General features: G+C 41.1%; 1 protein-coding gene across 1 annotated transcript in view; it reads right to left on the reverse strand.

Moving 5' to 3' along the window:
* Positions 1-12,997, reverse strand: part of wdfy1 (WD repeat and FYVE domain containing 1) — a 42,023-nt gene that overhangs the window by 17,488 nt on the left and 11,538 nt on the right. Inside the window, exons 5-6 of the mRNA XM_061925417.2 lie at positions 11,431-11,581; positions 11,240-11,352 (exon numbers count right to left, since the gene is read on the reverse strand). Coding sequence (XP_061781401.1) covers positions 11,240-11,352; positions 11,431-11,581 — 264 coding nt within the window. The remainder of the gene's footprint in view (positions 1-11,239; positions 11,353-11,430; positions 11,582-12,997) is intronic.

Here is a 12,997-nt window from a genome sequence, read left to right on the forward strand (position 1 = left end):
TGCCTCGGCATTTTGATGGTGGGCGTGTGGCACCGAATGGAGATAAGCGTCTCGACAGACGTTACATTATTTGAACAATGATGACGAAAACTGTTTTCTCTGTCGTGTCCGTGTGTCGAAAATTGTTATGCGCTTATTTTTTTATTTGATTTTGTGCGTGGCATAGATTTGCCGTGCGCAGAGGACGCTTGAGCAGGCGCGCACCTTAGCGGCTGCGCTAGCATCACAGCTAACGTTAGCCCTGCTGTTACCTCGCTCTCTGCTGGGAGAGGGCGTATACGTATGTGACGTACAACGTGACGTGTGTAAGAAGGTGCGCTTGCTGTCTGTAAGAGGGAGACACAGGAACGAGTGAGAAGAGCCTGTCGTGTAATGCCAGCAGCTAAAAGCAACTGCGTGAGAATCCACAGACCTGTGGATGTGTTGAAGGTGTGCTGGAAAATGCGGAACGGAAATTAGGGAGCAGCAGAAAAGTGGAATGTATTATTTAAATAGGTGCGTTGGAAAACACGGAGCGGAGTTTTTTTTTTAAACTGGATCTGGATCGGCATTTTTCCATGCCTTGCCGATACGCATTTTTTGGCAAATATCGGCGGCCGATCCGATCCAAATATCGGATCGGGACATCCCTACCAAGCAATCAGCTAAAATAACAAAGGAGTGGCTTCGGAACAACTCTGTGAACATTCTTGACTGGCCTAGCCAGAGCCTTGACCTAAACCCAATTGAGCATCTCTGGAGAGACCTGAAAATGGCTGTCCGCCAACATTCGCCATCCGACCTGACCGAACTGGAGAGGATCTGCAATGAAGAAAGGCAGAGGATCCCCAGATCCAGGTGTGAAAAACTTGTTGCATCATTCCCAAGAAGTCTCATGTCTGTACTAGCTCAAATTGAGTAAAGGGTCTGAATACTTTTGACCATGTGATGTTTCAGTTTTTATTTTTTAATAATTATTTGCATTTTTTTTCTGCCAAGATGGGGTGCTAAATATACATTAATTAGAAAAAAAAATTACTTTTTTGACTTTAGCAAATGACTGAAATGAAACAAAGAGTGAAAAATGTTAGGGGGTCTGAAAACATTCCATACCCACTGTATATATACTTAAATGAACATACAGGGGTTATACATTTTGAACAAAGCACCAAGCCCTGTAAGTTGGATAGAGATTTTTTTTTTAAAAGAAAAAGAAGTATATTTATATAGCGCTTTTCTCTAGTGACTCAAAGCGCTCAAAGTTGTATGTAACTCAGAGTTACATATAAGCCAGTGTGGGTGGCACTGGGAACAGGTGGGTAAAGTATCTTGCCCAAGGACACAAGGGCAGTGACTAAGATGGAGGAAGCAAGAATTGAATCTGGAACCCTCAAGTTGCTGGCAAGGTCGCTCTACCAACCAAGCCACGTCATTGTTTTTTTTGTTTTTTTTACAGAAATCAGGTCATGAGTGATTTGCATTTTCCATCCAGTAATTTTGTACTGCTTGTCCCTCTCGTTGGTGGGACTTATGAGGGTGTTAAATGTCACATTTAAAAATGTTCGAAAGAGAATGCTGTGTAGTGAATCAGCATGTGGAGTCAGGGATATTATCTGGTCAGATGAGTCATCCGGTTCTCAATGTACTTGAAATGACCAATGAAAAAAAAAAAAAGACCAAATTAGAACATGGAGGTGTGTTGGTGTGCCCTTGCAAATGTTTTCCATGTTATGAAGGAGAAAATGCTTAATTAAGTGAAATTACTCAAACAGAGAACAATGGTAGGTATGAAAACCCCTAACCTAACTATTATTAATGATCTGGAATGGACTTATGCTTTCTTTAAGTTGAAGTGGAGTGGTAATTGTTGTTTCTTTGTAACACATATTAGCCACTAATTCATTAAGTTAAGCTGTTGACACAGTAAATTGAATGATGTGGATACATTTGTTACTGGATATTTTCGAATATGCTTTTGCCTTGGAGAGTTTGTATATGTAAGTGCATGCAACTATAATTATTTGATTCTTGTTTATATTGACAAATGTCTTGTGTGATATTTAGTGCTTAGCTGTTGGGTAGCTGCTAGCTCCTAGTAGTATTTACCTTTTGTTAATATTTTCACTAAAATACAAGAAAAGATCAACTTTGTGTGCTTATTGAAGGACATATAGATTTTAGCTGGCTGTTTAGCTTTATGCAAGTAAACGCGCTGAACGACTGCTTGTGCCGGAGCGCTCACCCCATATCCAAGATTTTAGATGCAAGCTGATATAATCCGACACTTTTGCTGATATGGGACGAATATGAAATACCGAATGGAGACACCCCTTATACAAAGGCCTTATCAAAAAAGGCAAGGATAACAACATAGCATACCCCTTATCTATTCCTGTGACTTTTATGTGTCAATGAAAGGTTAATCCCATCCCAACTAAATGATTAACTAGATGATTGGTGTGACAATTACACAGCTGCCTGACATCAACACACAGGAGCAGTACAAAGACATTTGTTTTCACTATGAAATAATGCACTAAGCCAAAAACTAACTGTTTTTTACAGAAATCAGGCCATGACCAAGCATGACGAAATGATACAAAAGAAAATATGATATATCAGTGAAGCAACTAGTATGACTTGTTTTGGAAGTATTTAACCTTTAGGACCAAAATAGTTTGTTTTCTAAAATCAACGACTCAAATGTTTCCTCTTGTTCTGTTGTAAACTTCTGACAGCCTATGTATTATAGTGAAATATAAAGTCTTATTACGGCATTGGCCAATGCAACACTGGCTCACTCCGCGCCATTCAAAGCTTGACGAATTTATTTATTTTTTAATAATAATAGCTAAATGGCTAATCAACAAGAGCTGTGGTTGCTCCTTCTCAGAAAACACCACAAGTGTTGTGGCAGAAAATTGCTTCTTATGCAGTCCAACCCCTACAAAGAGCTATAAAAGGAAAGAGATGGTGTTGGATGTTACAGCCTAATGACTACGCAGGACATAATCTAGAACTTTCTTCATTATTTCAGTCATTGTTCATTTCAATTGGGCCTTTATTCATTCTGGTATATGAATGGAAACAGATGGATACCTAGGTTAATTATGTACCTACTGCCATCTAGTGGAAGAGCATGTACATGTCACCGGCATGAAAAAATGTGAAAGACAAACCTTTTTAATTAGGCTTTTAAATGATCATGTTTAACTTTTCTTAGGTTCTTAATTTTTATTCTGTTATTTTATACTTAATTTATTAATACTATTGCTGCTACTATTCTCTCTGTTGGCTGTCAACAACTTGTGATCTGATTGGCTATCGCAACTGTCTCTCAACCATACTTGCCAACCCTCCCGGATTTTCCGGGAGACTCCCGAAATTCAGCGCCTCTCCCGAAAATCTCCCGAAATTCAGGCGGACTCAGGTCCTCCACAATATAAAAAAGCGTACCTGCCCAATCACGTTATAACTATAGAATGATGGAGGGCGAGTTCTTGGTTTCTTATGCGGGTTTATTGTTAGGCAGTTTCATTAACATCCTCCCAGCGTGGCAACAACACACAACAGCAGTCACTTTTTTGTATACCGTAAAGCAGTTCGTCTGCCGTAAACAGCAATGTTGTGACACTCTTAAACAGGACAATACTGCCATCTAGTGCATTTTTTGAAAGCACTTTTGTCCGTGCCACACAGCATGGTTCGAAAAATAGTGACAGAGAATAGAACAAGGATGGACAATTCAACCCTTAACTCAACAATGAGTAGATGAGTGTTATGTGTGTGTATATGTGTAAATAAATGAACACTGAAATTCAAGTATTTATTTTTTATATATATATATATATATATATATATATATATATATATATATATATATATATATATGTATGTGTGGGGAAAAAAATCACAAGACTATTTCATCTCTACAGGCCTGTTTCATGAGGGGGGTACCCTCAATCGTCAGGAGATTTTAATGGGAGCATTCGCATACCATGGTTTATATAGGGCACAGAGTGGGTGGGTACAGGCTGGCCTAGGGGCGTGGTGATTGGTTCATGTGTTACCTAGGAGGTGTTTCCGTCTATGGCGGCATGTTGTTACAATTTCGCTGCGCTTGTTGAGGGATGACAGGTCTGGACGGTAGATAATAAACAGTTTCTCTTTCAAGCATAGGTTGCATCTTTTATTACCACTATTGTAAGGTGTGCTGGATGCAAGAATTTGCCATGTTATTGAATATTCAACATTATTGTCTTTGAGGTCCCAAATGTGTTTGCTGAGTTCTGTGGTATTTCGCAGGTTTTTGTTCCTGAAAGAAGCCTTGTGGTTGTTCCATCTGGTTTTGAATTCACCCTCGGTTAATCCTACATATGTGTCGGATGTGTTAATGTCCTTGCGTATTACCTTAGATTGGTAGACAACTGATGTTTGTAAGCATCCCCCGTTGAGGGGGCAATCAGGTTTCTTTCGACAGTTACATGCTTTGTTGGTTTTGGAGTCGTTCTGACTGGGGGTCGACGGCTCATTTGCAATTGTTTTGTTGTGGTTTGAGATGATTTGTCGTATATTGTTCATGCAGCTGTAGCTCAATTTGATGTTGTTCTTGTTGAATACTTTTCTTAGGTTGTTGTCTTTGGGAAAGTATTTGTCAATCAGGTTGAGGAATTTGTGTCCAATGTTCGTTGAGACGTTTTTGCTGTATGAGGAGTTGTACCAGATGATGCCGTTTCGTTTTCTGTTCTTTTTTGGCTGGTTTCCTGGCGTGGGTTCATAGGTGAGGGTGAAATTGTATCCGCTTTCATCAAGGGCTTTTTGGTACGGGGGGGTTGCTTGGTCAAATTCAGCTTTGCTAGATGACAGCATCGATAGCCTTTTATTGATTCCGGTAGGTATTCTTTTCGTGGTGGTGGGTGGATGGTTGCTGTCATGGTGCACGTATTGGAGTGTTGTGTTGGGTTTCGTGAATGGTTGGTAGCTGTTATTTCTCAGGTTGAAAGTGACGTCAAGAAAGTTGACGGTTTGCTTGTTGGCTTCAATCGTGATCCGTAGGCCGTTCTCTTTGAAAATTTGGCATATGCGCTTCTTGGTATTCTCGCTGCTCCTTGGCGAGGCGCGACACACTGCCAGTCCGTCATCACGGTAAATACCAAGGTTCAGATTGAGGCTAGCGAGCTGGGAGAGGAGGAAACTCCCAACGAGTTCACACGTTTCTGCTCCGTCAAAACTTCCCATAGTGACGTCAAATGTTGCATTGTTCTTTTTTTGCCATGGTGTACTGTTGTGGATGAGAATGGAGTTTTTTGCGTGGATGATGATGTTTCTTTCGTTGCCTGTGATTGAGTCGTAGTCTGAGGCGAAGTCTAGTGCTTGAGTCAGTAGGTCTTGCGTGATGGAAGGGTAAAATTCCTCGATATCAAAGGAGATAAAGTTGTGCTGTTGTTTGTCTTGAATGTTGTTGAACCATTTGATTACTGCTACTGTATTTCTCCATTGGTTGAGTGGTGTTTTGTCCTTGATTTTTGTGTTGACTCTGTCCAGGATTATTTTGCTGATTTTTCCTATTTCAGATTTAGTTGGGTTTATTAGTCGGCATGTTGGGTTATTTGCGAAGTTGGGCTTGTGATCCTTCAATGTGATGAAGGCTTCCTTGTTGGCTGTGGCGTCCACCCTGTCCTCAATGTCCAGTTCAGCCGCGATCCTTTTATTTTCCAGGTGGATGTTCTGTAAGGTATTGGGTTGCGCTTTTTTGTATGATTTGGTGATGCTTCTGTCCAGTAAGGTGTGGTGTTCTGGTATGTCCATTCTGTAGAAGTTTGTGGTTTTATCGGCAGCTATGATGAGGTTGTTTACTTTCTTGATGCGCTCCTTGTCATTTTTCAGCTTGGTGAGGAGTGGGTTGCGGATTGGCTTGAATTTGACTGATTGTATCATTTTGAGCATGTCGTTCTCAAAATCCTTTAGTTCCTCAACTGTGGGTGGGTTCTTGGTAGATTTGAATCCGTAAGTTTCCTTTTGCATTCCTTTTGTTTCAGGGTGGAGGAAAAAATGTGCTTTCCACCGCATCCTTCTTAGGAAGTGTTCCGTCTTTTCTATGAGCCTTAGCTTGTAGTCATTCTGCGCGGGTATGGGAATGTTCTTTGTGGAGTAGTCGATGTTGAATTTTTCCATTTCTGATCGTCGTACAGTGCTCAACAAATGTCAATTTGGAGCGGAGTATATGTCTTAATAAGGTTATCCAAAAAATAGTGCTCGATACCGTAGTAGAGCGCAATATATGTATGTGTGGGGAAAAAAATCACAAGACTATTTCATCTCTACAGGCCTGTTTCATGAGGGGGGTACCCTCAATCGTCAGGAGATTTTAATGGGAGCATTCGCATACCATGGTTTATATAGGGCACAGAGTGGGTGGGTACAGGCTGGCCTAGGGGCGTGGTGATTGGTTCATGTGTTACCTAGGAGGTGTTTCCGTCTATGGCGGCATGTTGTTACAATTTCGCTGCGCTTGTTGAGGGATGACAGGTCTGGACGGTAGATAATAAACAGTTTCTCTTTCAAGCATAGGTTGCATCTTTTATTACCACTATTGTAAGGTGTGCTGGATGCAAGAATTTGCCATGTTATTGAATATTCAACATTATTGTCTTTGAGGTCCCAAATGTGTTTGCTGAGTTCTGTGGTATTTCGCAGGTTTTTGTTCCTGAAAGAAGCCTTGTAGTTGTTCCATCTGGTTTTGAATTCACCCTCGGTTAATCCTACATATGTGTCGGATGTGTTAATGTCCTTGCGTATTACCTTAGATTGGTAGACAACTGATGTTTGTAAGCATCCCCCGTTGAGGGGGCAATCAGGTTTCTTTCGACAGTTACATGCTTTGTTGGTTTTGGAGTCGTTCTGACTGGGGGTCGACGGCTCATTTGCAATTGTTTTGTTGTGGTTTGAGATGATTTGTCGTATATTGTTCATGCAGCTGTAGCTCAATTTGATGTTGTTCTTGTTGAATACTTTTCTTAGGTTGTTGTCTTTGGGAAAGTATTTGTCAATCAGGTTGAGGAATTTGTGTCCAATGTTCGTTGAGACGTTTTTGCTGTATGGGGGGTTGTACCAGATGATGCCGTTTCGTTTTCTGTTCTTTTTTGGCTGGTTTCCTGGCGTGGGTTCATAGGTGAGGGTGAAATTGTATCCTCTTTCATCAAGGGCTTTTTGGTACGGGGGGGTTGCTTGGTCAAATTCAGCTTTGCTAGATGACAGCATCGATAGCCTTTTATTGATTCCGGTAGGTATTCTTTTCGTGGTGGTGGGTGGATGGTTGCTGTCATGGTGCACGTATTGGAGTGTTGTGTTGGGTTTCGTGAATGGTTGGTAGCTGTTATTTCTCAGGTTGAAAGTGACGTCAAGAAAGTTGACGGTTTGCTTGTTGGCTTCAATCGTGATCCGTAGGCCGTTCTCTTTGAAAATTTGGCATATGCGCTTCTTGGTATTCTCGCTGCTCCTTGGCGAGGCGCGACACACTGCCAGTCCGTCATCACGGTAAATACCAAGGTTCAGATTGAGGCTAGCGAGCTGAGAGAGGAGGAAACTCCTCTATATAAACCTATATAAACCTATACAAACCATGGTATGCGAATGCTCCCATTAAAATCTCCTGACGATTGAGGGTACCCCCCTCATGAAACAGGCCTGTAGAGATGAAATAGTCTTGTGATTTTTTTTCCCACACATACATATATTGCGCTCTACTACGGTATCGAGCACTATTTTTTGGATAACCTTATTAAGACATATACTCCGCTCCAAATTGACATTTGTTGAGCACTGTACGACGATCAGAAATGGAAAAATTCAACATCGACTACTCCACGAAGAACATTCCCATACCCGCGCAGAATGACTACAAGCTAAGGCTCATAGAAAAGACGGAACACTTCCTAAGAAGGATGCGGTGGAAAGCACATTTTTTCCTCCACCCTGAAACAAAAGGAATGCAAAAGGAAACTTACGGATTCAAATCTACCAAGAACCCACCCACAGTTGAGGAACTAAAGGATTTTGAGAACGACATGCTCAAAATGATACAATCAGTCAAATTCAAGCCAATCCGCAACCCACTCCTCACCAAGCTGAAAAATGACAAGGAGCGCATCAAGAAAGTAAACAACCTCATCATAGCTGCCGATAAAACCACAAACTTCTACAGAATGGACATACCAGAACACCACACCTTACTGGACACAAGCATCACCAAATCATACAAAAAAGCGCAACCCAATACCTTACAGAACATCCACCTGGAAAATAAAAGGACCGCGGCTGAACTGGACATTGAGGACAGGGTGGACGCCACAGCCAATAAGGAAGCCTTCATCACATTGAAGGATCACAAACCCAACTTCGCAAATAACCCAACATGCCGACTAATAAACCCAACTAAATCTGAAATAGGAAAAATCAGCAAAATAATCCTGGACAGAGTCAACACAAAAATCAAGGACAAAACACCACTCAACCAATGGAGAAATACAGCAGCAGTAATCAAATGGTTCAACAACATCCAAGACAAACAACAGCACAACTTTATCTCCTTTGATATCGAGGAATTTTACCCTTCCATCACACAAGACCTACTGACTCAAGCACTAGACTTCGCCTCAGACTACGACTCAATCACAGGCAACGAAAGAAACATCATCATCCACGCAAAAAACTCCATTCTCATCCACAACAGTACACCATGGCAAAAAAAGAACAATGCAACATTTGACGTCACTATGGGAAGTTTTGACGGAGCAGAAACGTGTGAACTCGTTGGGAGTTTCCTCCTCTCCCAGCTCGCTAGCCTCAATCTGAACCTTGGTATTTACCGTGATGACGGACTGGCAGTGTGTCGCGCCTCGCCAAGGAGCAGCGAGAATACCAAGAAGCGCATATGCCAAATTTTCAAAGAGAACGGCCTACGGATCACGATTGAAGCCAACAAGCAAACCGTCAACTTTCTTGACGTCACTTTCAACCTGAGAAATAACAGCTACCAACCATTCACGAAACCCAACACAACACTCCAATACGTGCACCATGACAGCAACCATCCACCCACCACCACGAAAAGAATACCTACCGGAATCAATAAAAGGCTATCGATGCTGTCACCTAGCAAAGCTGAATTTGACCAAGCAACCCCCCCGTACCAAAAAGCCCTTGATGAAAGCGGATACAATTTCATCCTCACCTATGAACCCACGCCAGGAAACCAGCCAAAAAAGAACAGAAAACGAAACGGCATCATCTGGTACAACCCCTCATACAGCAAAAACGTCTCAACGAACATTAGACACAAATTCCTCAACCTGATTGACAAATACTCCCCAAAGACAACAACCTAAGAAAAGTATTCAACAAGAACAACATCAAATTGAGCTACAGCTGCATGAACAATATACGACAAATCATCTCAAACCACAACAAAACAATTGCAAATGAGCCGTCGACCCCCAGTCAGAACGACTCCAAAACCAACAAAGCATGTAACTGTCGAAAGAAACCTGATTGCCCCCTCAACGGGGGATGCTTACAAACATCAGTTGTCTACCAATCTAAGGTAATACGCAAGGACATTAACACATCCGACACATATGTAGGATTAACCGAGGGTGAATTCAAAACCAGATGGAACAACCACAAGGCTTCTTTCAGGAACAAAAACCTGCGAAATACCACAGAACTCAGCAAACACATTTGGGACCTCAAAGACAATAATGTTGAATATTCAATAACATGGCAAATTCTTGCATCCAGCACACCTTACAATAGTGGTAATAAAAGATGCAACCTATGCTTGAAAGAGAAACTGTTTATTATCTACCGTCCAGACCTGTCATCCCTCAACAAGCGCAGCGAAATTGTAACAACATGCCGCCATAGACAGAAACACCTCCTAGGTAACACATGAACCAATCACCACGCCCCTAGGCCAGCCTGTACCCACCCACTCTGTGCCCTATATAAACCATGGTATGCGAATGCTCCCATTAAAATCTCCTGACGATTGAGGGTACCCCCCTCATGAAACAGGCCTGTAGAGATGAAATAGTCTTGTGATTTTTTTCCCCACACATACATATATTGCGCTCTACTACGGTATCGAGCACTATTTTTTGGATAACCTTATTAAGACATATATATATATATATATATATATATATATATATATATATATATATATATATATATATGTATATATATATATATATATATATATATATATATATATATATATATATATATATATAGCTAGAATTCACTGAACGTCAAGTATTTCTTATATATATATATATATATATATATGAAATACTTGACTTGGTGAATTCTAGCTGTAAATATACTCCTCCCCTTTTAGCCACGCCCCCAACCACGCCCCCGTCCCACCCCGACCACGCCCACCCCCACCCCCTACCCCCACATCCCGAAATCGGAGGTCTCAAGGTTGGCAAGTATGCTCTCAACTCTATGTGTTCTCAAATTAATCCGCTAACGGTCCCGATGAGTATCCAATCACGGGACGTGTAAATGTCACGTTCAACATGAGGCCATCTAGAAGGCCTTACTGACAACAACTCGTGATCTGATTGGCTATCGCAACTGTCTATCACTGTATGTCCCGTTACAGCGCACGGACGTACGCATTGTTGATTCTGAAGGCCTCCGGCAGAATTCGTACAGCATGGCAACATAAGCTAGCTGAATACTGATTGGATACAAACTAAAACTAAAAACAACAGCACTGGAACGAGCATAATATGACAAAGAGAATATGAATACTTTTAGATATTTAGGGAAAGTAAATTAAAAAATAATTGTATCTTTAATTATGATCATGATTTCTGGTTATGTTAGACCAGCAGAGAAGGCCTTGCTGGCCCTGACGGCACACCACTGATTATTATAGAACCAATTAAGTCAAATTGCGTAATTTTACGCAGCACACCTGGTGATCTCTCATGGAACTCTAATGTACGGCTGCACAGTGGTCGGAATTCAATTGGATTATACAACACCAGCTTCTAGTTGGGTACTAATGTGTGGGGCATGACAAAGTCCTCTCTGTGAGTCGCTAATCGGCTCCAGGTGAGTTGGCTACACCTGGTCTGCAAAATGAGGTCCTTTAACTCATGCGATACTGTTAATTAGTCTCACCAAATCTGGATAGTGCTGTGATAACTGGTATGAGGAATACGATATCGGTCATGTATACATTTACCTTCATGGCCCTTTAGTGTAGTAATGATAGAATAGGTCTGCTTCTCCAGCTTCAACAGCGTGATCTGTCCTGAGTAATCGCCAACGAAGGCGTGCTGGGTCTCATGATCATATCTGAGCAAAGAGTTAGAGTCTACAAAAAAACTTGAAGGACATTATGTACTTTATAGACAGCAAGTGAATGAAGGATACTGTAGGCAGGAGGCCCAGGACGTGAAGTAGTGTCTCCCCAGCATGCTGCCGGTCTGGGTGCACATCCAGCTCACACTCTTGTCATGGCCGGTGCTCACCAACCACTCACTCTCCAGGGTAAACACCATATCAGAAATGCGATTCTGGTGAGCTGCAAAACACCCATCAGGTTTAATCTATTACATTCAGTCTTGGAAACGCGCAGTAGTTTCAAACCCAATTTGGACCTTTTTCTCTGTGTTGATCCCAAAAATCTCTTTACAATGCAAATTAATCCAGACTTAGTCAGTCAAATCACTTCAGATGTTTTGTCCCTGCATCACTCTTAATAAAGGATTTCCCCTCAGAGAGATGTCTATTTTTGGTGTCAATTATCTGGACTGTTTACCCCTTAATGAAGTGCATTGATTACAATCATGGACGTAGCACTAAATTCTGGGGCCCCAAACATAAGACTCCTAAAGCATACACAGACACATGCACTAAAAAACAAAGGATTGGATGGATTTGGTTGAAACCAGCTTTTATTAAACATCTAAAACCTATTTTTTTAATTTTTAAGGATGTGAATAACATATCTAACTTAAGTTAAGTTAAGTACCAATGATTGTCACACACACACTAGGTGTGGCGAAATTATTCTCTGCATTTGACCCATCACCCTTGATCACCCCCTGGGAGGTGAGGGGAGCAGTGGGCAGCAGCGGTGGCCACGCCCGGAAACCATTGGAAATATATCTAAATAAACCCCCTAAATAATTTGGTTTTGCTTTGTTTTTTACAAAAAAGTTAACAAATGCAAGGAACAAGGGGCTAGAATATGAAGTTAAGTCATCACTATTCATTTACCGGTAAATATGACTATAAATCTGTCAAGTTTTCCTTTAATTTAGAGTGTAAAGTAGAGATTATCTGATACACACATTATTATTATCAGTGAATAATACGAATCATAATCATTATTATTTTGGTTACCGTATTTTTCGGAGTATAAGTCGCACCTGCCGAAAATGCATAATAAAGAAGGAAAAAAACATATATAAGTCGCACTGAAGCCCTGCCAAACTATGAAAAAAACTGCGACTTATAGTCCGAAAAATACGGTATATTATTATTAGTGCATCTCCTGGGAGTTAAGTCTCCCACTGTCTTTAAAATGTAGTCACACCTCTGTAACTTTAATCGAGGGTCTTTGAACGAACCACAGTTATTGGCAATGAGACGCAAATGTGAAACTTGCACATAACTTTCTACTATGCTGCCACAAATAGATTTATACTATATTTCTTGCTTATATCATTTCTTCCTTGTTTTAAAAATGCTGGTGCTGTGTGTGAATGCTCAAAGGTGAGCTTTAATGACGTCCGTGTTGCGCGAAGTGTTCCAAGCTAAATTTGTCGCTATCCAGGTGGAATGTACCATTTTGTCTTTTTGATAAATTGGTGTTGGTAGTCTTAAACATTTAAAGCAAGCACGGACGCACGCACGCACGCATGCACGTGTGTAGTTTATTATAGAGAGTCAAAACCGCACTAGATCAAAAAATCACAGCTCTCATGCTGAAATT

Source organism: Nerophis lumbriciformis, linkage group LG30, assembly GCF_033978685.3.
Source record: "Nerophis lumbriciformis linkage group LG30, RoL_Nlum_v2.1, whole genome shotgun sequence".
Classification (NCBI taxonomy): domain Eukaryota; kingdom Metazoa; phylum Chordata; class Actinopteri; order Syngnathiformes; family Syngnathidae; genus Nerophis; species Nerophis lumbriciformis.